Source organism: Acomys russatus, chromosome 21 (assembly GCF_903995435.1).
Source record: "Acomys russatus chromosome 21, mAcoRus1.1, whole genome shotgun sequence".
NCBI classification, from domain to species: Eukaryota; Metazoa; Chordata; class Mammalia; order Rodentia; family Muridae; genus Acomys; species Acomys russatus.
The window spans coordinates 58,069,463-58,093,406 of NC_067157.1; the positions used below are offsets into that span (position 1 = coordinate 58,069,463).

General features: G+C 50.1%; 1 protein-coding gene across 1 annotated transcript in view; it reads left to right on the top strand.

Annotated features, from left to right (window-relative positions):
* The window catches only part of Smoc2 (SPARC related modular calcium binding 2), a 121,918-nt gene that overhangs the window by 89,125 nt on the left and 8,849 nt on the right, over positions 1-23,944 (top strand). Inside the window, exons 8-9 of the mRNA XM_051164364.1 lie at positions 1,325-1,511; positions 7,640-7,722. Coding sequence (XP_051020321.1) covers positions 1,325-1,511; positions 7,640-7,722 — 270 coding nt within the window. The remainder of the gene's footprint in view (positions 1-1,324; positions 1,512-7,639; positions 7,723-23,944) is intronic.

Genomic DNA, 23,944 nt, shown 5'->3' on the forward strand with positions numbered 1-23,944 from the left:
TTTATGTCATATTTGAAAGTTCCTCATAACCAAAATGAAATTGTTAGGATTAGAGAAAACTGTAAAAATTTGTTGCACATATTGTAAGATATCAGAGCCTCTCTGGCACAGGCAGATGAAATCCTGTTTGTATGAATGTCCGGGGGTGGGTGGGGGTGGGGTGGGAGGGAGATGATTGGCACAGGCACAAACTGCTTGAATATTGGGAATTCAAGGCCGCTAGAAAGATACAACCGCACTCTCTTGTGGGATAAGCCACAACGAAGGCAAAGGATGTTTTGATAAGCAAATAGGAACTTCATAAATATAAGACAGACAAGAAGGCGATTCACTATGTTGTCACCTTGTCGGCTCCTCCGAGGCCCCGGCCACTGCAGAGGTCTGCACAGACCACTCTTGGAGTTCCTGATACACAGGTGTTAGGTCCACCTGAAATATGCGCAGATGGCGCAGATCGGGTGGGAATCAGTACAGCATGTCATTTGAGGTCCAGTTTTTAATTCCTCTTTTGTGTTTAGTGAAAGTTGAATAACCCCCACATGCTGAACTTATCCTACAAGATGTCTGTCTGAATAGCCTCAACATAGGGTACCAGCAAGGAAGCTCCATTGAGGTCAATACCTATAATACTGTGGCTGGGGCAGCATTGAGGCCACTGCTTCCCACTTGCCAAGTTGTAGAGGTTTTCTCTTGAGTGTGGCATCCTTAGCTTGAGTGGAGCCTTTCCTTGCTGTCCTGTCTGAGTGAGAGTGCATACGGCCAATCAAGGGTCTTTGGGTTTTTATTTTCCCCACTTAATTGTTTAAGCCCAATTTGGACTGTTAGGAAAGAGAGGTGTGTGTGTGTGTGTGTGTGTGTGTGTGTGTGTGTGTGTGTGTGTGTGTGGCAGAGAGAGATTATCTGTCTGTTGTTTGGTGGATGCCCCTTGGATATAAACTACTGGTGGCTAAAGACAAAGAAACCGAATCTCTAGCCAAAGAAGAAGAGATGGCCTTTGTGCACTGTAGTACATGCTCCTCGTAGAGAAGCCGGTGTTTCAGACATGGGAACCTGTGAACAATAACCAGTGTTTCTTAGGGACTGTGCACTGAGGGGCACGCAGTATGAGCACCTGGGAAGAATCACACGTTCTTGTCCTGTCTCATAAAACATCTCAGCCTCACACCTGGGGCTGAGGAGGTAGGAGGGAGCCACTTGTCTGTCCTCAGGCCTGGTTCTCACGGCAGTGGGGGGGACAGCACCCGGCATCATCCGGCTGTGTCTGCCCACCGGTCTCCAGGCTCCATATGCCTGCTCACCACCTCTTTCTTCCTATCCCCTACAGCCTCATCCTGTGACCAGGAGCACCAGTCGGCTCTTGAGGAAGCCAAGCACCCCAAGAATGACAACGTGGTGATCCCTGAGTGTGCACACGGTGGCCTCTACAAGCCAGTGCAGTGCCACCCATCCACCGGGTACTGCTGGTGTGTGCTGGTGGACACTGGGCGGCCCATTCCTGGAACCTCCACGAGGTACGACTCATCCTGCGGGAGCTGGGGAAGCGGCGTTGGGTCACGGAGCCCAGGAAGTGGAGCCTGCTCTCCAGATTCTTTGTTCCAGGCTCTGTTCTCTGCGCTTCGGCTGCTTATGGAGAGTGGCTCTGGCCATGGGAGGGAAAGCGTATGTTAGCAGTACCAGGCCATCAAGTATGAAGCAGAGAAGATAGACCAGGAAAGAGCATTTGGGCCACACCAAAGACTAAACAGCCCCCTTTTGATGCCAGCCTTGGCCAGAGAGGTTAAATATTTGAGAAGCCAAATGACTCGTAGCTTTCTGTAGAAGCAAATAGTTTCTATGGAATGTAAATATTTGTACCTAGAAATTATGTTTTAAAGAGAAGAATGTGTGAGGGGCTGGAGAGGTGGCTCAGCAGTTAAGGGCACTGACTACTCTCTCAGAGAGGGAACCTGTTCCAGTTCCAGGGGATCTGGCATCCTCGGTACAGACAGACATCCATGCAGGCAAAAAAATCAATGCACAGGGGGGCGGGTACATAAGGCAAGAGTAATCAATGTGATTCATGATTTGCTTCTGTTTTCTGTCGGTCTGAACAAACAATTCTGTTCTCCTGGAGTACCATCAGGAGCTGGTACATATGTAGTTATGCATGGTGTTTGTGTGTGTGTGTGTGTGTGTGTGTGTGTGTGTGTGTGTGTGTGTGTGTGTGGTGTGTATTCCTGAGTGAGTGCATGTACCCAGTGGGCTCCTGGTAGCAACCTTCTGCTACGTGACTTTGATGGTACATCTTTTCTCTTAGACTGGCAAGCTTTGCTCTGATTTCATCCCAGGTGCCCGGATGAGCATTGGATGCTCCTTAAATTACTCCCCCAGTTGTTCACACACTATAGCCAGCACTCAGTAGGAGGCCCTGGTCAGCACAGACCTCAAAGGGCAGAAGCACAGCACAATTGCTCAGAGGGCAATGCCTTCGTCAGGACCAAGTCCTTCCAGCCCCTGAGTGAGGCCATCTTCCTAGGGAGGCCAGAAGGGTGTTCTGCTTTGGCTATTGTAACAATACTATGACATCAGAGCTGATTCGGCCAGTCAGTACCACCCTGTCCTTGCTGCACTGACCCAGAAGGCTGAGATGAAGCAGGGCCCTAGGGCAGCCTTAGGTGGGAAACAAGCACACCCCACATGGCTGAGCTAGAACCGCCATTATTCCTGGGGTTTGCTATGGAAACCCATTGTCCTGTGTAGGTAGACAGGGAGCTCTGTTTTCTGAGCAGCCTTTCTTGGAGGTGATCATCCTACATTCTTGAGCCTCTGGCTTCTTCATGCGTCGCTTGCGGCACCACTGGGCTCCCGCCAGCTGCAGGCTTGGCCCCATGCACACGTCTACCACAGAGCAAGGAGAAGTAGCCCTGGCACATGTTTTCTAAGAGGTGGCTAGTAAAAAGTCCTTACACAGTCACAGCCAGCCCTCCTCCTGCTGGCTCCGAAACAGTGAGATCGGCATTTGTGATGCTGTCCCCGGAGAACCCAAGGACAGTTTAGACTGTGGCTGAGTAGAAAGCCACACTTCCTCTTGCTTCCGCACAGACTTCCCTGGGTTTCAGGCCAAACAGGACAACCTCAGGCTCTCAGGCTCTCTGTGTTTGCCTGATGGAGAACCGTCCTCCCCAAGGTTCAGGAAAGAGCACAACCTGAACCACACTGAGAGGGCTGCTCAGGAGGCTGTCTTCCTCTGTATCCATCACACTTCCTTCCGTCCGTCCAGCCAAAGCCAGAAGAGGGTTTGTATCCTTTGGGGGATGGAGTTATGGACAGTTGCGAGCTGCCATGTGGATGCTGGGAATCGAACCCACGACCTCTGGAAGAGCAACCGGCGCTCTTAACCACTGAGGCGGCACCTCTCCAGCCCCAGGGGAGTTTCTTTTTCGGCCTGACGTGAACTGATGGACTTGCTCAGTTGCAGTTTCATTCCTAGGCTGTCAGCAGCCCAGGCAGGGAAGGGATCCAATGACCATGGTCCCTTCATCCAGCACTGGGGCACCTCTAGCATCCAGCAGTCCTGCAAACAGGTGACACCAAGATGGAGAGCAGTTCAGAGGTGGGTGGGGGGCACCTTCCTGACCAGCCTTTCTAAGCAGGGGAGGGGGCAAAGCCATGGGGAAGATGAGCCTGTGGGGGCAGAGGTAGCATGTGGAATGCAGAGAGCTTGGCTGGAGCAGGGGAAGCAGGGAGCAGAGACCAGCGCTTTCAGAGTCAGGCCTAGGATCAATCCTCCCACACCAGCCCTGATGGACAGGCTGGCCCGTGTTGTCGCGCTTGCTCAGTGGTGGCGAGAACATACCTGGCTTCCTCTCCTTCCTCTTCCTCTCAGTAAACACTTGGATGACTTGACCGGCCTCGGTGTTCCAGGCACGGTGCTGGGGGGCTCAGTGAATAAAGATGATAAACAAACACCAGGGCTTCCTGACAGGAAGCTGGTGATGGTGACAGAATGGGTCCATAGCTGAGGCTGCATGAGAGAGCGATTTGGGTGATGATAGATCTGGAGGGGGTTGGGCAAGAGCTGGGGCTTGGGGCACAGAAACAGGGCAGCTGAGCGTGGCCTCTGAGATGATGACACTGCGGTGGGACAGCAGGGGTCAGGGAGCGAAGGCCACATACACTGTGAGCAGAAGACAGAGCATCACCAGGCAGCTTTTGCACAACACTGAGCAAGGTGAGAGTGGCCCAGGCCACCAGGGAAGCCCTGGCTTGTGCTCGCCTTAGACAGAGCTTGGCATTTGCTTTCCCAGTCTTCTTCCATGTTTTCCCATGAGGACTCCTTGGAAACCAGAGTGCTGCAAATGTCGGACACTTTGCCTCTTACAAGCCACTGCTCTCTCCTCATGTACCACAGAGGAATGAGGCTCATCTGTTGTGGACTTGAGTCAAAATCACACAGCCCATGCTGTCCATCTTTGAAAAGCTGACCTCTCCTCCAGGACAGACAGGAAGCAGGATGGTGGATCTTGCAAGCTCTCCTGACCCTTTGGGTTGACTTTGGGTCGAGGTTGACATTCTGACCATATTTTGTGTGACCCTGGATGGAGTTAGGGCATACCCGCCAGGCCTGGTGGCATGGAGGCTGGAGAAGGGGCAGATTTCTACCTGGCTGCTGTCCAGCGGTAGCAGGGACTGGGCCGGCGCAGGCTATTGGATTCCTCATGAGGGCTGACTGCCAGCTGCTCCATTAGTGTAGGAACAGACTTCCCTTTTACCTCTGTGAGGGCTGCCTCAGGCTTTGTTGTCCACCTGCCCCGTGCTTCAGGCCGGCCCTGTTTGCCTCAAGACAGCCTCTACTCCTGACCCCAGCGCTCTGCACAGTGGCCGTGTGCATGTGGCCATGTGGGCGTGAAATTGCACTTCTCCACGGTGGCAAGCCTGGTATCTGATGGGCAGCCATAGGCAGGCAATGTTCTTCTTCTTCTTTTTTTTTCCCTCCTTGTGTGAAATAAGCTCTGGTGAAAGAACAAAGGCTGTTACAGCCAAGTTCACTTTGGTTAAACCCATGAGCACCGATCCAGATCACCGTGTCTGCACTGGCAAGTCTCTCTCGATGCTCTCTCAAACGGGCAGAATGTTGTCACTTAAACGTGCTCTTCAGATTTTAGCACCACTATGAGACTCAAGATACGTCAGCCCCCAAGTTAGAGCAAAGGTCAAATGAGCTGTCAGGGAACCCGCGAGTGGCCTGGCTCTCTGGCTCTCAGACCCCGTGGATGACCAGCTCAGCTTTCTGACGCTGCAGCACAGTCCACAGCTCATACAATGTGACTGTAGGTTTAAGGACCTATTCCACCAATTAGGAGCTGCGATTCACGCTAACCTTTCCACAGGTCATAGGTCACTGCCACCTTACCCCTAACCCTCAGGCACTGCCTGGCAATTGGACCAAAGATCTACTGCCCAGGGTGTTAATTCTCTGTAATTTAATATCATGCAAGAACAATGGCTAATCACCCCTGAGGCAGCCAACCATGTCCCCTATAGCCTTCAGATGGATTCTGGCTCCTGTCTGATGCTGTGGTCCTGGGCAAGAGAAGCCAGCTGAGTAGGGTCCCTCTGCCCTCCGGCCTCTGCCATGTGGCTGTGGATGTTATGTTGTCTGGCACAGAGCCTCTGTGTTCTCAAAGAAGACAGACTCGTGGTTTTGGGATAGCGTGTGCTAGTTCAGCTGTTTGCTAGGGTGCATCAGGGAATCCGATTTTGCAGGCAGCATTTCAGAAAGATATTAAGTTTGTGCCGGGTGTGATAGCACACACTTTTAATCCCAGTACTCGGGAGGCAGAGGCAGATGGATCTCTGTGAGTTTGAGGCCGGCCGAGGCCAGCCAAGGCTGTTTGTGTAGAGCGGGTGTTGATTTCTCTGGTGCCAAAGCTGATGTTCAGGGGAGGAAGGCAATGGTGCTGTGGCACTGGGTCTTGTCACAGCTGGGCTGCAGCTGCTGCTTGGGCCTGATGTTACATCCCAAGTTGTTGTTGTTGTTGTTGTTATAATCATCATCATTATTATTATTTAATACCATAGCATATCATATTGTCTTTGGTTTTTTGAGGTAAATTCCCATGTAACCAAGGCTAGTGTCAAAACCACTATATAGCCAAAGATACTTTATACTGTCTTTTAAAATGTGTGCGTGTGTGTGTATGTGAATCTGGGCACATATAGCCTGTTTCTACTTCTTGAGTTCTGGGACTACCACCATGCCCAGTTTCAGAAGGCCTTAAGGAGTGTCTCCTAATGAGAAATTTCATTTTTTTCTTACTTTCTATGGTAGGAAAACAAATCAATAATGAAAAACAAAACTTGGAATAAGTGTGACCTCACAGTCCTTTCTCTGAGGAGAAAGGGAAGTGGCCAGGAAGAGAGGAGAAGTCAGTTGAGTTTTGCCATTTTATGACTGGAAATGTGCAGCCCTAGGATCTAGAACATTCCATTCGTATCCACTCCCCATTAGCCCCTACTTGCCATTCTCCTTTCCCAGCCAGGACTTCCTGGCTCTTGGTCTGCGCAGTGCTCCATGAGGGAGCACCTCCTGCCCATCATCCCCCACACATGCAGCCCTGCAGTCCCTAAGAAGGAGTCTCCAAGGTGGGATCAGTGGATGAGACTTGGACAAAGTGGGGTGTAATTGTGGGAAACAGAGAGGAGACCCAGTCAATGCTAAGGGCCAGTTGGTTGTTGGGAGGAAGGCTGGTATCATGGGGTCACACCTCCCACTGCATGGTACGAGCCAGCATGATAGATTGTCATGAGATACCCACCTTGCTGGGACAGACCTCTCCAGTCCCCCACAGCTAGTCCTTCCTTGCCCCTGACCTCATAGTAAGAGGACAGTGTATGGTGCAGAGGGAGGATGGCGGTGGTCTCTGGTACAGCACTCTCTCAGGCCTGGGCAAGAGCAGTTTCCAGAAGCTGTGCAGAAGCATCAGAGGTCCATCTGGGTTTGGACCAGAAACATTCAGGCAGCAAGCACCTCCAGGCAGAAGGCACGGGCAGGCCTTCTGAGGCATTCTACAAACACCAGACACAACCATAGCACGCTCCTTCCTTCTTTCTCTTTATTTTCTTTTTAAGTGTTTGGACAAATTTTTGTAGCTCCATTTGTTGGACTGAAAATTAGTTAGCCTTTCAAGGATGTCATTGGGGGGTCCAAGTTCTTCCTGAGACGTTGGCTCCTTCCTGAAGGTAGCCAAGTGGACAAACCCTTGCCCCATCTGTGCCCACAGTCCTCACTCCCAAGTACTTAAAAACTCTCCAAAAAGCAGCTGAGCATAAAAACTGCTTTTCATAAAGTCACAGAGTAGAAGATGGGGGTAGGGGGACACGGGTGGCTCAGGAACCACTAGACAAGACGTTCTTAAACTAGATTAAGGGGCCAGGCCTGACCGTGTGGTTGAGTTGCGAGTCCTTCTTGTCTGTTGACTGTAGATGTAAGTTGGTCTAGGGCTGTCCACTCAGGCCACCAAGGAGTTAAATCAAAGGGCTGTGACACAAGAGTAGATCTTACGGAAGATTCTGGGACTAAAGCTGTATGTTGCTTGTTAGATGTGAAAACCTGGTGGTGGCTCCAACCCAGGGTCTCACCTCCACTCTTGTCTCCTAGGTATGAACAGCCCAAGTGTGACAACACAGCCAGAGCTCACCCAGCGAAGGCCAGGGACCTGTACAAGAACAGGCCACTGCAGGGTGAGTACAGCATCCCTGGGGGTCAGGCAGCTCTGTGACCACTCAGTGTTATCTGGGCCACCTGGTGGTCCCTGTGTCTTATGGCTCCTTTAAGGGTCTGAATCTCTGCAGACACGGGAACCCATGTAAGAGGTGGGTGAGACACATGCTGGTCTAGGCGCTAACTCAAATTTGGCAGTGTGTAAAGGGCCACCAACACATAACAGGTTGGGGAAGAAAGAAAACATGTCTCTAAAGTGAGACACTGTGACAAAACTCCTAGGGGTTTCTGCAAGGCTTCTGGTTACTCCGTGAGGGATGGGCGAGCTGACGTCACTCTTTGTTGGTCTGGCACTTGAGGCTCGTAGTTGGCTAAACACAAGTCCATCTGCGTACCAAGTGAACTTAGCAGCAAGGACTGTTTGGGATTAAACAGAGTGTGGAATTAAATTTACAATGAATCAGAGCGTCTGCCAGAAGATGCTTCTCTGGTGTTTGCTTTTCTCAAAAGGCCTGTCTATGGCTAACAAGTCTAACAGGGACCTCGGCCGATGGGCCTACACTGACGTCATGGGGGAACTCAATGTCCGAAGTACAATCATTAGAAGGAGCTCACTGCTTTGTTCCCTCAGGTTGTTTTGTTTTGTTTGTTTTGTTTTCCTTTAAATGTCTGCAGACTGCGCATGCTCAGTCAGAGTCTCTAGGCTCTGAGAACCTGCTCTGTAAAATCCTCCATGCTAAGCAGGATTGGTCTGGTTTCATCTGGTCAGGAAAAGTTCTCCTATAGCAATTGTCTGTGCTTCCTTCATGGTTTGGACTCTATTGATAAAGAGGGTAATTTATAAACAAAAAGAGAAGGCCAGCGCACCTGTATTGACGTAGAATCAGTAACATCCTGTGCGCATGCTCACTGCAGAGGAGCTCGGGGCCTAGCCCTGCTGTGGAGAAGCAGCACACTTTCCTCCTGGAATGGTTAGTAGCAACCTACTTCCTGCTCTGATGGTCTTGACCAAGGCTTTCTGCTGGTTCCCACTCCCCGTCCACCCACAGGCTCAGGAACCTGCGGGTGACACCCTCTTCAGGATGTCCTCTTCCTTTCTGAGGGTAGTTTCTTGGCTTCCTGCTCCCTGGGTCAGGGACTGGAACCTAAAGGAAGTTCAGGACAAATCTGGCTTAGAACCCCTGCCTGGGACCTTTGCATATGAGTGCTATGTTTTTAGAGACCTCTTGGCTGCCCCAGAGGCTGTCTGGCCTAAAGAGTATTTTCCTAGTCCTCATGGGATTTGATGATGTACTGAGGTGGGCTGGGGAGGGGATCCTCTTCTTCTCTGAGGGGTAGGGGTGGGGGACTAGGGGGAAGAGGGAGGCAGGGTGGGGCAGGGAGGACAGGAGGGAGGGGCTATAATTGGGATGTAAAGTGAATAAATAAAATTTAAAAACTGTTAAGAAATAAATGGAGTCCTGAGAGAGAGAGAGAGAGAGAGAGAGAGAGAGAGAGAGAGAGAGAGAGACAGAGACAGAGACAGAGACAGAGACACAGAGAGACAGAGACAGAGACAGAGACAGAGACAGAGACAGAGAGACAGAGAGAATTTTCCCACAAGTACCTTGTCTCTGAAATCAGACTTCTTTTGAGATAATTGCTCAGTTAGACCCCACTGGCTTACAATTCCCTGCGCAGCTAGAGATGAGCTTGATTTCTGATCCTCCTGCCTCTACCTCACAAGAGCTGGGATTATGGTGTCTGCCAGCTCCGTGTTAACTGAAATTGGGCCTTTGTATCATTGGGCAGCATGGTTTTTAAAAAGCAATATGCTTGCTGGTGTGACCAGTCCTTCTCACAGCCTGTAGAACATCGTCACCACGTCCTCTGCTCGCAATGCGTACCTTGAAGGACCCAGGACTCAACTCAATTATCATTAACACAGTTCTGATGACATCTAAGCACTATGGCTTTTTCCTGTATAAACGTCTCATATAATAACTGTCTGGTGAGGCTTCCATCCGGCTTCTTTCATGGTGGGATTTCTCAGCGTAGGCAGCTTCTGTTTTTGACTCAGAGGCTGGAGTGGCCAGTAAGTTGGTGAGAACCAGTGGCCGTGGCTGTGGAGAACATAGTACATGTCACTGTTTGCCTGTCTGAAGGGCCAAAGAAGCTGTTTAAGGAGCCAGCACTCAGTGTGTGGAAGAGTCTCTGTTAAACCAAGCCAGGTGCTGCACTGTGCTTTCACAAGGGCGAAGGACCATGGGGCCTCACAGCAGAGATGCTGCTGCCTCACCGTCCCTCCAATGTCCCGGCCCTGGAGAGGCCAGCTCTTCTGCAACCCCAAGATGTTTGGGAGGGTGGCTGCTCACGCCCACTTAATAGCTTTCATTAGTTGGAAATTATCCTTATTAGGAGAGAAATCCAGGAAAGTCCTAAATTAACTCCAGGATGTAGGCTCTTTCTTTTTGTGTGAGGAGGAGAAATTTGTTTCCACAATAAGCCAGCAGCCACTGGGTAGGCGCATCCTCATGTGATGCACAGGCTGAGGGGTGAGCTTTCTTCTGGGAAGACGCACGTTCCCTCTCTGTGTTGCTTTCTTCTGGCTCAGCAGCCTCATTGCCTGCAGCCCTCGCCTGTTGCAGCTCATGCCAACTGACAGCAAGTGATGACATGGGCTTTGGAGCCCGACATTTTAGCATTGGGCTGTATGTAGAAAGCTGGCTGTTCAAAGTTCTTTCATGTTGTAGGTTTCTCTATCGGGTCGCCTTACGATGGCTTTGAGGAAAGTGAAAACCAGGTTTAGCAGAAACATAAGCAAATTCACAGAGCCATCCTTTTCCCTTTGGCAACTCTTCTTTTACTATCTTCTTTTGCTCCTAATTAAAATGCCACACTGGAAGCGGCTGGAGAGATGGACCAGCGGTTAACACTAGGTGCTACTCTTGCTGAGGACCCAGCCTTGGTTCTCGGCACTCACATCTGCATTTCACACCGTTATTCCAGCTCTAAGGCAATCTGATGTTCCTGGTCTTAGAGGGTGTCTTCAGGCATGTATACATGCCCACACACAAACGAATATGCACAGGTACTTAAGTAAAAAAATATATTTTAATCTAAAAGAAGCTCATGGGTGTTTTGAACAATGTACCTGCCCTGTTCCTCCACCTAGCTTGCTCTCCTTATCGCCATCCTCTTTTGAAGACTTCAGTGTGATTTTCCCTCAGGACTCACCTTCCAGGGACATCTTCCTTGTCTCTCCATCAGCATCTCCCTGTCTGGGGATGCTCCCATGTACCCAGGGCTTTAGATACTGGCTGAATATGTGGACCTACTGGCTTTGCCCCTTTCCTGTACCTCACAGGCTCCGCTGGGTAAGAACTAGCCCTTCAACTCCTTCCCATCACTACAGAGGCCCCTGCGCAGGATAGAACAAGAAACGTTGAGTCGCTTCCTCTTGACATCCTTCGGCACCCCAGCGTTGAGAGGCATTTGTCGGTTTCAACTACCATCAATTGCTTTCTTCTTTAATTGTTGTTTTGTTGTGCTGGGGCTCTACACTGGCTTCTAATAACTCACTACACAGTTGAGGGTGACCTTTGAACTCCTGACCCTCCTAGGTGATAGAATAACATGTGTGTGCCACCCAGCTTCACGTAAGCAGCGCTGGGGACTGAGCCCAGGGTCTGGCACATGTTAGGCAAGCATTGTATCATGCCTCGCCTGCGGGAGAAGGCTTTAAATGAATAAACATTTCCAGCACTGGGAGGGTAACTGATCCTGGAAATTCACCGCTCTTTTATACCTCAGAGCTCTTCCCACCCAGCAAAAGGAGGAAGAGGCTCATGAGTGCCTTCTTTACTTGGCAGCCCTCAGCATTTGCAGGTGTAATTATAACCCTCGACTTAGAGCCTCAAGCCACGGTCTATCTTCTTCAAGTAATATTTTAGCATCATTTTAAATTGCTTCAAAATTAATTATGACTTTCTGAGGCAGCAGAAAATGATCCTCGCCTCGCCCTAGGCACAGCTTAGCTTGCCTCCCAAAGGTAATTAGACCCTAAGCTTTGCATTCTTGCCAGATATTTCATGACACATGGAGAGGTTGGTGTTTACCTTTCTTGCCAAGTGGATGGGCAGACAGCACCTTCCACAGCCAGAGGGTTCCATGACAGTGAGAGATGGCAACGTTTCTCTTAAAAAAAAAAAAAGAAAAAAAAATGTCAACTTCCATTCTTTCCCCTGTTGGGTTCTGCGCTGGACCCACCTAGCTGGCTGGGACAAGGTGCCTTTATACTTGTTTATTTATGATTCACTGAAAAAAAAAATTGAGACAAGGTCTTATAAAAATGCTGACCTTGAGCTTGTTATGCAAGGAAAGATTGCCTTGAATTCCTGAGCCTCCTGCCTCGCCTCCTGGCTTCTGGGATGACAGACATGTGCCATCTCACCTGGCTTATGTGGTGCTGGAGAAGCCAGCCCAAGACCTCCTGCATGCTAGCCAAGAGCTCTACTGACTGAATTACAGCCCCAGGTCACACGGTGCTTTAGACATAATCTTCTAAACTTGAACATACAGGTGAAGCGTCGCTGTTGGGTGACTTTGTGCTCGAGTCGATGACACGAGCCAGGGTACAGTTTCTGCATGGGTTAAGAGTCCCCCCCTAAGTGGTGGTGAGAGTGAGAACCAGTGGCTCCATCATGTCAGTTTCTGATTATTGGTCATGATGGTTGAGTGTGAAGGTAAATTTGTTGTATTATTGGTGGGCTGCTAGAAGACAACGGGAAAAAGAGGACATGTCATTGGTTTCAATGAAGAAAGTCAACTGTGGGCCCAGTCAGTCAGGAAAGTGATTCTCACCTTGCCCTGGGCACAGCTTAGCTTCTGACTGGTGCCTTCTCCCCGAGGCTTTAAGAACGGAAGAGCAGAGAAAGGAGCTGGGAACAGAGAATCCCAGTGGCTGGGCAGAGGTCAATGTAAGAGCATTGCCTGTTGGGACATTCTGGTAACATTTTACAGGTGTGTTACAGGAAAGAGCATCCGGGACATCGGGGATAAAGGAGATAAACTTTGTTTAGTTATTCCTCCTCCTCCTCCTCCTCCTCCTCCTCCTCCTCCTCCTCCTTCTCCTTCTTTCTTCTTCAAAAGGCGGAGTTATAAGACATGAACATGGGGCTGAAGGCAAATGAGAGACAGGAATGAAGGACGAGTGCCTTGTATTACTTGACAGAAGTTCCAAGTTAATTTTTTACTAGAATAGTGCGCTTGGTTGATAGTTGCTTTCTGGTTTTCAGAGAACGAGAAGAAATTAGAGATTTTTTGGGAGGATTACAGGAATTGTTCGTGAGAAAGTAAGAATAGACAAGATAGAGAAAGACAGGTTTCCCCACTAGCCTGCAAGAAAAACAAATCATAAGTGCCAACCAGAGACTGCATTTGTCAATGCTCTGACAGCCACAGGGGCCTGAGTGAGCTGTGACGTTTTCTCAGTTACTTAGATGAACAGGAGGAACTTCCTTAAGGAAGCTGAATTTCTGGGAACTGTAAACACAGGACTGCTGGGAGTGGGGGAGGGGGTGGGGAGGGGAATAGGGGTGGGGATGGAGGGGGGTTAGAAAGGGGTAGGGCACCAGAGTGAGTGCTCATGGCATTCTGTCAAAAGAGCATTTACTGTTCTCATAAATTAGGGGGAACATGGTTTCTGTGCCCCACTTCTGGATGGACAAGTCCCTGACAGACTCCCCCTTCCCAGGTACCAGGTCTGTGGTGGCTTCTAGTGACAAAAGAGCCTAAGAGGCTCATTTGCCTATCCATAGGCCTCATCTTTATAAGCAGCTGGGCCACCTTCACCTTAGGGACCTGGCATTTGACAGCGTCCTGTGCTTTGATGGGCCTTCGCTGTTTATGGCTCTGCTGTCACCTCCCAGAACGTCATCCTGAAGTGTGAAAAAACAGCCTTGTGTAGACAGTGCTAGGCTGAGCCCCACTAAGCAGCTACCGGTGGTTAGTGGTCAGTGAGTTGCCTGCATATCATCCACAGAACCAGTGCCATGATATGTAGAAACATTGGCGAACTGTGGGAATAAGCCAGCAAGGGAGTTGGGAGGGGAGAGAAAGCAGCATAGCTGGGTAGAGACCATACTAGGATGGGGGGACACTAGGGAGGGCAGGTGGACCACAAAAAGCAGGTTCACCTTCTGCTCCAGTAAACACAGGCCCTGCAGCAAGCTCGGTCTGGAGTACTGTATGGGGCTGGAGGTAGAAGCCGAGTTCAAAGACATTTCCCGTCACCACGGATACCAAACCAGGAGCACTCAACGTACACTAAATGCCCTAAAGATCTTTGGGGTTCTATTTGATTTTTTAAAAGAAAAAGATTTATTTATTCAGAGTGCTCTATCTACATGTGCACCTGCACGCCAGAAGAGGGCATCAGATCACATTGTAGATGGTTGTGAGCCACTGTGTGGTTGCTGGGAATTGAACTCAGGACCTCTGGAAGAGCAGACAGTGCTCTTAACCTCTGAGCCATCTCTCCAGCTCCTCTATTTGATTTTTTCTTTCCCAGCATTTTAATACAATAAACACCTCATTCACAAGATACCCGTGGATTTCTCCGGGTAGCCAAGGGCCCAGTGTTAAGTGACATATGAACCGAAAAGAGTGACATTCAACAGAGAACCCTAAGACACCTGGGCTCTGCGCCAGCTCTTTGACGCAATGCTCCACAGCCAGAGTTGTCTAGAAGAACCCGTTGCTTCTGCTGGGCAGGTGCATTACCAGTCACATGAGAAGCTACTTGACCCCAGTGCTGTGAGTGAAGTGTTTACAAAAACAAACAAACAAACAAACAACAAACCAAAAACATGAGGCAGAAGGAAGCGTAAGTCACTGTCAATCCCGAATGAAGCGTCGCCCCAGGTGAGGTAACAGCATAAGCTTCAAGAACACACTGTCCTCAGACGACACCAAATGTGCTTAATTGTTTTTAAACAATCTTTATCCTATTACAGATATTTCCTGCCTCTTTATTAAGGCCATTTATCTAGAATGGTCCAGTGGGAAGAAATGCCCAGCTTGCTGTCTTTGGCCTCAGCCCACTGTCCATTTAGGGTTTTCCCAGGACTAATCTGAATTTGTTAAGACTAACCCATTGCCAAGTGGAAAGGCTCTTCTAACATTTCTGTTCAAAGAGCCCAAGGGGACGGCTTAGGCAGAATGATGTCCCAAGGGCCCTGCGTCCCTGGCAGGCCCGCCATCTCCCTCCTCAGGCGCTATCCACCTTGATTTTTGAGACAGGGTCTCTCACTGATTTGAAGCTCGCCTATTTAGACTAGGCTGCTTGGCCACCAGCCTTGGGGGTTCAAGTGCCCCACCTCCCCAGCACTAGGATGACAAGTGTGCATCATTGTGCTTAGCTGCTCTTAGATGGGTCTGGAGAGCGAGCTCGGCCTTCGTGCTTGCCAGGCGAACGGTTCAGTGGCTCAGCTATCCCCCCAGTTCCACGCTCTGCACTTTTTGTCCTTTTACTGTAAGCCTTGGTCCTCACACACTTAGCTTCCTCTGATGGCTCCTGAGTTGGTCCCATTTCTGGCATGGCTCAGATTCCAGGGGGCATGGTGACAGCTTTCAAGTGTCACATGTCCCAGGCTGGTCAACTGTGAAGTGAGGTGACACTGAGTTTTCTTCAGCTGTCTTTCTTTTCACATGTACTAAAACCATTTTTTTATTTTAATTTTTTTTCATTCTGACATCAAGCTCTCACCTTCAGTAGCCCTGAGCTTTGAACCTAGAGCTTGTCAGGATGTTACCTCTTCTCCTTTCTTATGTGTGTGTGTGTGTGTGTGTGTGTGTGTGTGTGTGAGAGAGAGAGAGAGAGAGAGAGAGAGAGAGAGAGAGAGAGAGAGAGAGAGAGAGACAGAGAGAGAGACAGAGAGAGACAGAGACAGAGAGACAGAGAGAGAGAGAGAGAGACAGACAGACAGACAGACAGACAGACAGACAGACAGACAGACCTGGGCACTCTCATGGGTGCAAGAAGCGGGAGAACTGCCTGTACACTTTAGGACCTGGGACCTGGACACCAAGATCATAGCTTCATTACCTCACAACCCATACCCCCAGGCAAAGAAAAGAAGAATATAAACAATTAGAAAACCTGGGAGAATGGAGATTGGTGTCTGTTGAAATCTCCATTGATTCCTGAGTATGTTTGGGTAAAATTCTTAGAAGCTTTTGTCCAGATTTATTTTGGTAAGAACGGCTCAGCTCACCCCAACAGCGCTGAGTCAGGTCCCTCAGAGGGAAGGTACAGGCAACACACAGCTCCCTGAGGTGATGTTGGCGTCTGGGGCTGTGTCTACAACAGGCAGGGCTATGAAAAGGCTCCGCTAGTAGCAGAACCTGGGCTACGTTCTTTCTAGGCCTTTCTTCAGACCAAGACCATGGTGCTCAGCTGTGTAAATCCAGGACAGGCAACAAGGACACTCCTGTGTAGTCAAAAATGGAAGGAAGCATGACTTATAATGAATAAAATCAGGGCCTGGAAATTTCTACCATTTTTTTTTTCTCAGAACATGATTTGATATTTTTTTTCTAGTTCTCTTCTGACTTGTCGAAGTGAGGGAGTCTTACAGTGAAACCGAGTCCAGTCTCTGACAAAGGGCGACGAGCTACCCCTTAGGTGCTAATTGGCCTTCAGAAATTCCTGGGATGGTTGTCTGAGGGTATGTCCCTGCTGGCAGGCTTTCCCGCGAGCTTATCTCTTCCCTTTGCCCCTTCCTATCTAACCAGCTTCTTGAGCCTGTGGGATCCCCTTGTCCCCAGACAACAGCTGACGCCTTTTCTCAGTTCTCACTCTGACATCTTGTCATCAAGGTCCCATAAAGTCAAGGGGGACCTCAAAACTTGACCTCGTGATGTCTGTCCTGTCAGGACACCTCTGGGGCACACTCTCTGTCATGTAACACGGTCTCCTTTGATAGCAACCCCTTTCCACCTTCCCCGGGGCAAAGCAAGGCAAGTTGCTCATTCCATGCAACAGTAGAAGTTTTATCTCTGTAATTCTTTTTTTCTAATGGAGAACTCTTTCTGAAGTCATGAGGGGAATATGGCAGACACCAGGATACAGAGATACCCACAGCTCCACCACGGCCCCTCCTCTGGTCTGGCTGTGACACGGTATCTGTTGCCATCACTCTTCTTTCTTGAGATACTGACTCTTACTGCACAGACCGGTTTCCCAGAATGCATCAGCTCCGACATCCTCTGTGCATGGCGTCTGGGAGGCCACATAGCTTCTAGGTCAGAAGTAGAGAGTTGTTTTGTGTCCAGAGGGTCGGCAAGGACCTAGGATACGTCCCAACGCCCCCCTCCCCCGCCCCTCCCCGTGGTGTTGACACTCACACCTACCCCTCCACAGCCTCCGTCTCAGGGAGAAATGGACACTTAAGAGCTGGCGCCTGTAGCCGCAGGAGGGACAGTTTCTGGGAAACACTTTTGTGTTTTCCAGTGAACAGTGTTTCCTCCACCTTTGAGGACAGAGTGGCTGCAGGAAGTTGGCAAAGCCAGGCACGAGGTGGAGATTTCTGGAAGGTGGTCTTGGCACGTGCTGGACGAGTGTGCTGAGTCCTTCTCAGAGGTCCCCATGAGGAGCGGGCTCAGAATCTCACCACACCTCTCTGCTTTCACACAAGCTCCAACACTTGAAATGACCCTTTTAACTACCAGTGGGGAGTGTGCAGTGGACAGAGGTCACACACAGAACTCAAACAGACAGACAGACAGACGCTAAAGGCTGGAAGCTTCTGGACTCGCACCTTACCCTACTGAGGAAGTTGTGTTATTCCCTTGAAGGGTTGGAGAAGTGGGTAATTACATTTGTATTTAAAAATGATCACCCTGATGCATTATGGGGGATGTTTGTGTAGACTCAGGGTGGAGGGGAGCTCTGTGACCTGCATGGAGTATTCTGGGAGGACTAGGGGATGCTAAGCTGGCTGGGAGTCCAGAGAATTTCAGCTTATACCATGCTTGTATGGAGACGAGGGACAGCAGGGTTAGCTGGAGGTCATGTGGCCCAACAGGACTATATGCACTGAGGGTTGGGCCCAGCCATATCTTGTTGCTCAGAAGTCAGGCCTTTTACCATAGCGCTTGCCTCTGGTGGTTTTATTTTTCAGTCTTCACTCTTTAACACATTGAAAGTAAACATTGTGTTCCCCAGCTTGGTAGCAAATGGCCAGTTGACCTGCCATGAGGTTTTTGTGCACCGCCTTCAGAGTCCCAGTTTTCTGAGAAGCAGTCAGTAACTGGGCCCAGAGCCCACAGAAGCACTACGTGCCTGTTCCTACTGCCTGGGACCCATGCAGGCCACTCAACGCCCCTCCCCTCCTGTGTCTGCACATCCTCATGTTACGGATGTACACCCCGTCTCCAGCTCACCCCTCCATTAAGAGGCCAAAGACCCAGAGCAAACCATTAGGTTGGAGGTTGTCAGATGATCTAAGGGGACGATTGCCCAGGCCATCAAGAGTTCTGCATGGGACGTGAACAGACGAGAGAAGCCTGGGGCCAGCTGTGCTGGCTGCACTTCACATTTTGTCTGTGAAAGAGGCAGAGCAGACGCAGTACTGAGAAAGATCAGCTATGCTGTCCCCGAGCCTGCCAGTCCCCCTGTGTAGGTTTGTCCTCGCTGTATGCGATGCTGTCCTGCTGTCATCTGTGGCCATCAGAACGCCCCCCCCCCAGTCCCCCGCCAAAGGGCTACAGGGCACTCATCCTATAAGTGAGGTTATCAGGCCTGTGACTGATGGACCTGTCCTGACTGTCCACCCTCTGAAGTGGCCTGTTGTTTGTCCAGACTCGGGCTAGAGTCACCCCTCACACACAGGTTTTGCTTTGTCAGACGCAGGATGATCCTCCTCGTTGTCTTGTGTCAGGAAGTGTGTGTTTTTATCACCTGCTGGTCTCCCGCCTCAGCTGCTGACATCACACATGACTCTGTATATTAGCATAACTCCTGCTTCCTCTTGGACGGTCTAGCCTCTTTTTTTTTTTTTTTTTTTTTTTCCACATTAACTTCTTTCCTACATATTTTTTTTTTTTTTTTTTTTTTTACCTTTGCTGAGAAGTTTTGCATTTTCCTAGAGTTAAGCCATTTCTCCCCCACACAGCCCCTTACTGTAGGGCGTCCTCCACTCCTGTGGGCCTGGGATCCTGGAGCCCTAGCTGAGGCGTACACTGAAGATTATAGCACAGAGATGGAGAAAGCATTGGGCCACTGTGCAGTCACACAGAAGGAAGGGTGGTTTTCACCAGAGCCAGTGACTTGTGCTGCTCTCATGACTGGGATGCAGAGGACGGAGGTCTGCTCAGGTGACAAGGTGACGACAAGAATACAGAACCCAGTGATGCCAACACTGACGGGTGCCATCCAGGCACAGAGTCAGACTGTGGGCGTCCCCTACAGGGAGTACCTGGGCTCTGTTGCCCACAGCCTGCGGCTCTTGTCTGGAGCAGGTGCACCCAGGTCTCACTGCACCTGGGACTCAATGCCTGCTGGCCAGCCTACCAGGACAGAGTGTGAAGCAGACGTGAGGCGCATGTTCCAGGACCCTCCAGGCTGTGCCATCTTTAAACTGTGGAAACAGGGGCCCTAGTGGTGATGTAAGCATTATTGAAAGGAGAACAGTAGCCTCCAGTTTCCCCAGGCAGTGGCCGCTTCCCAAGTGAAACCCTACTGGTTTAGAAAACCCTTCAGGTCATTCGCGTACCTGTGATATGAGTGAGCATGGAGTCATGAGTTGACAATGTTTCATTCAGAAGGGAGCTGGATTCCCGTTCCCTAAAGCAGTGGGTTTACGGCAGTCTAGGTGGAGGAATCTGGAGTAGGGCTGGGGAAAGTCTGTAGGAGATGATCAGTCTCATTCTGAGAAACAGGACTGGCGTGGGAGCCAGAGAGAGCCTGTCTTCTAATGCAAAGGCAGCAGCGTTCAGCCAGTGTAAATTACCCTTCATCTGTATCACGTTGCTTTCCCTACATCCTCGCTCTGCTCAGACTGGCTTGTTTAGCAAAGTTCCTATAGGGTGCAGAGAGATGACTGGAGGCCTTGGTGGAAACGCTTGTGGTACTCAGCTCTTTCCAGCAATCATCGGATCTTCTGCTGCCACCTCGCCTGCATCCCACCTGCGCTGGTACCCACACCTGCATCCCACCTGCGCTGGTACCCACACCTACATCCCACCTGCACTGGTACCCACACCTGCATCCCACCTGCACTGGTACCCATCCAGGTGCTTGCTGCCGGAGCTGGCTTTCAGTGTGTCTTATACCTGGTGACCAGGTGGGAGTATATATCATCCCATCCCAGAGAAAAGACCCAGAACCGAGGATCTGTTCTCACCCTTGGCCAGAGGGCAAGGAGATGCTGGCTATGCCTTAAAACAAACAAACCTCTTCTTTGGTAAACATAATCTCAGCAGCTTTGCATACTGCTGAATTTGAAAGGACCACCCTGGGGGCTAGCAGTGTGCTCTCACTGTGTTGCCTCCTTAGCCTCCTGTGTGTTTGGACGTGGTGCTTGACTTTGCCGGTTCTCCTGCCCCCCCCCCCCCCCCCCCCCCCCGCCTGTGGTTGCTCCATCCCTGAGGCTCGTCCCTGGTTTCGACATCACGTTCTCTGACTTGCACACCTTGCCTAGTTGTCTCCACCCTCTGCATTTGCTTCCTCCTGAACACAGACAACCAGGGTGGGCAGATGCCCTGAAACAGCTCATCCCTAACTCTTTTGTGATTGGCTCCTCTATTGTATCAGGCAGCTTTGAGGGTTCACACGGGGCCGGGCCTGCTATGTACATGGGCCGCCTGAACTCGTGGCTCAAAAGATTTAATTAGCTAGGCCAGCTGTCACCTGGGAAATTTCAGTTTGCCTGAGATTACAATATATAGAACCACCTGGCAACTTTCCATAGGAAGGATCCCTGAAGCCAAATAGCACTTTTCATGTTAACAATACTCTCCTTGCCTCAGCCATCTGCCCAGGAGTCATCAGGAAATGAGACAGATGGTTCTGACCTTTATAAGTGAGCAGCTGAGCCTGAGAGGATTAGCAGGCATGGGGACAGTGGGTTTCAGGGTGGGGATTCTCCTCCTCAGTGCATGGTCTTCTCAGCATAGCCCTTTCTTATCCTGCTCTCAGATGTAGGAAGCTGACGTTCCTCTCTATGCTGCAGGTTCGGTTCCCTCCTTATCCCTCTCATTCAGGGGCCTTATCAGGTTGCCATACACCATGAGAACACCCAGCTCCTCCTCTTGCAAAGTAGTTTTGAGTCTTCAAGTTCTCTAGGGCAGGATCTGGGTGAACCATGGGGGCATGGAAGCATCTTATTCATCTGCACCGAGGCTGCTGCGCGGATGGTTCCTCTCGCCGAGATTGCTAAAGCAGAAAGAACCCAAATGCATGTAGCAGGCTCTGGTTTTCTCCACACAGCCAGTCACCAGGAAAGGTTGGAGCTGGCTCCTGTGAGGTGCTCAGGTGGTGCTGGATTCACAGCTGGGTGCAGCAGCTAACAGTGCCATGCAGAACAGGAAGGAAATCCTTAGGAGAGGAAGCAATGAGACAGCGTCCTGAGCACACTGTGGGTTTGAGCTGATGTGTTAAGAATGAGGGAGGTGACAGCAGGAAGAGAGGAATGACACACAAGCACGGTCAGCACTTTTGATGACAAACCAGAAGCCAGACCTATGGGTTCAGAGTGAAGGGAGCCAAGAGCCCAAAAGCCCATGTTTTAGAAGAATGTCTGATGCTTCCATGTGGTCGTGTTGCATGGTCATGTTAGATTTATTTATTTATTGGGTTTTTTTTTGTTTTCTTTTTGTTTGTTTGTTTTTTTGAGACAATGTTTCTCTGTGTAGCCCTGGCTGTCCTAGACTCACTTTGTAGACCAGGCTGGCCTTAGACTCACAGAGATCCTCCTGCCTCTGCCTCCCGAGTGCAGGGATTAAAGGTGTGTGCCACCACCACCCGGCCAGTGTTAGATATTTTAAATGAGGGAAAATTTCACATAGGTCATTGCCTGGTCCTAGGGAGAAGGGTCAGACAGGCAGTATCTTTCCCCCAGAGAGTTTGCCACTGTCCTGAACTCTTATCTTGGAATGTCTTGGGCCTTTTCATTTGAGCGACAGCCTGGAAGAGAAGAGAGAACAGTTTATTTAGATGGCACTTTCTGAAGTCCTGAGTTGCAGCATCCCCTCACTCCGTTCCTCCAGGCTTGAAGCCCTAGTGATCTTGAAATGCTAAAGCTGTCCTCTCTCTGGCCATCTTCTCCCAAGCTTTCCAAACACCAGGAGGCCCTCTGACAGCTAGTCCACTAGAGGTTTCTGGAACTGAACGGTGACTAGTAGCGTGTATGACACCAGAGACACCCAAGAAGCAGCAACTGTTTAAAGCACCATGCCAGTAGCCTCACCAGAAATTGTTCTTAATTAGTTGTGTTTTTCCAGAAAATGCTCAGCCATGCACAGTCATAGATCTGTTTTTTCCGGAACACTAATGTCTAGTGTGCCAGACACCAATAACTTTGCTATTCTTGACAATTTTTTTTTTTTTTACAAGAAATCACTTTAAAAGGGAAAAAAAAAAAGCGGAAGCCAGTTATGAAAATCATCACTCTTCCAACATGGAAAAAATGCTTTTGTTCCCAATGGATGATATGATTGTGCAGGCATTTGCCACTCAGTAAGTATTTTAGGTCAATGACTGTCCATTTTCAGAAAAACACTGGCAAGTTAGGCTCACACAGCCTAGGTGCGGGACTTGAAGCTTATCACATTTCGTGTTGGTGTTGCCTCAATGTTCCAGTAACCATAATGATTTGGATCATAATTTTTGAAACTTTGGCTATCCAACCTGTTGGGGAAAATCCTTGTCTTTGTGCTATTTCTGAGTTTGATTGTCAGGCACTTAATGTCTTTCTTCACCGCTATTATTGTGAAGTATTCTGCAAAGGAGAAGGCTAAAGACAGAATTTTACATTTTTCCCCGGCGTAGCTGTGCCGGACTGTCACTGATCCAGGGTGCTACTCCTCGGTGCTCAGGCTGTGCCGGGCTGTCACTGATCCAGGGTGCTCCTCCTCGGTGCTCGGAACCCATGTGTAAGCTAATTGATTAACTCTGCCACTGAGTGGGTGGCCCTGGTATACCTCGGGTTCCCACCTGGTCCTGCTAGGTCCCAACTGCGGGAGTTTCCTCCACCCCCTGTTGTCCCTGAGGACCTTCTTGAAGCCCAGCAGCATGTGTAGCTGAGCCGAGAGGAACGCACCCTGATCCCCCTTCTCCTCGGGGACCAAAGGTTGAAATGACCAAGAGAAACCTTTGTTGGCCAGCTAGCCTTCTCCTGCCACTGGGAACTGCATCAGATCAGTCCCCTCCAGAGGGGTCTGGACATGCCGCTTCTTCCATTTCATAATCTTTGGGAGGAACCCTAAGCTCTGAAGAGTCTCAGGACTGAGCAACAGGGGAGCCCCAGGTCAAGGTGGGGTAAAGTGGTCTGTCTACAGCATTTTAGGAAGTGCCTGCCACATGCTAAGGATCCCAGCGCTCACAGGACACAATGCCTTGGCCTTCGTGTGTGTGTCAAATCAAAGCGTGGGTGGTGGTAGCCAGATGCGACCAGCTCAGTCATCCCTGAACGCCCAAGACAGTCACTGGCAAAGAAACTATGGCATAGCGGTACCGGCCACAGAAACAAAACAGGAAGTGAGGTCCCACATGAGGTCAAGGTGGGAGCTAGCATGTGGGTTGTTATTTAGTGGGAAGCCCATTCTTAGGCCCTACTTCATACCCTGTCACCCTGGAGTTCACTGGGCCAGAGCCAGGACTTAAAGCAAGAGTGTCATCAAGTCACGTGTTTATTGATGGACTTGTGACAGCCTATGAAAGTGGCTTCATTTTACAGCTGCCATCAACACTGCCTTTGGGGGTGCAGGGAGGGTAGAGAGGGCTGGAACACTGCCTGAGGGGTAGTATGGAGAGAGCACAGTCAAGAGGGAGGAGCTGCAGAGAGAGGGGATGAGGGCTGAGGGTGAGCAGGTCTGGAGTTTCCAGCCAAGATTAGCCATGTGCCCTAGGACAGTGATGGGGGCGGGGGTAAGAAATGAGCAGCTTTGTGGACCTGCAGGTCTCATTCTCCAGTGAGGCTCAGGGCTGACCTCTGACCTTACTGCCTCTCTATGACAACTCAAAGAAAGGACATGAAGTTT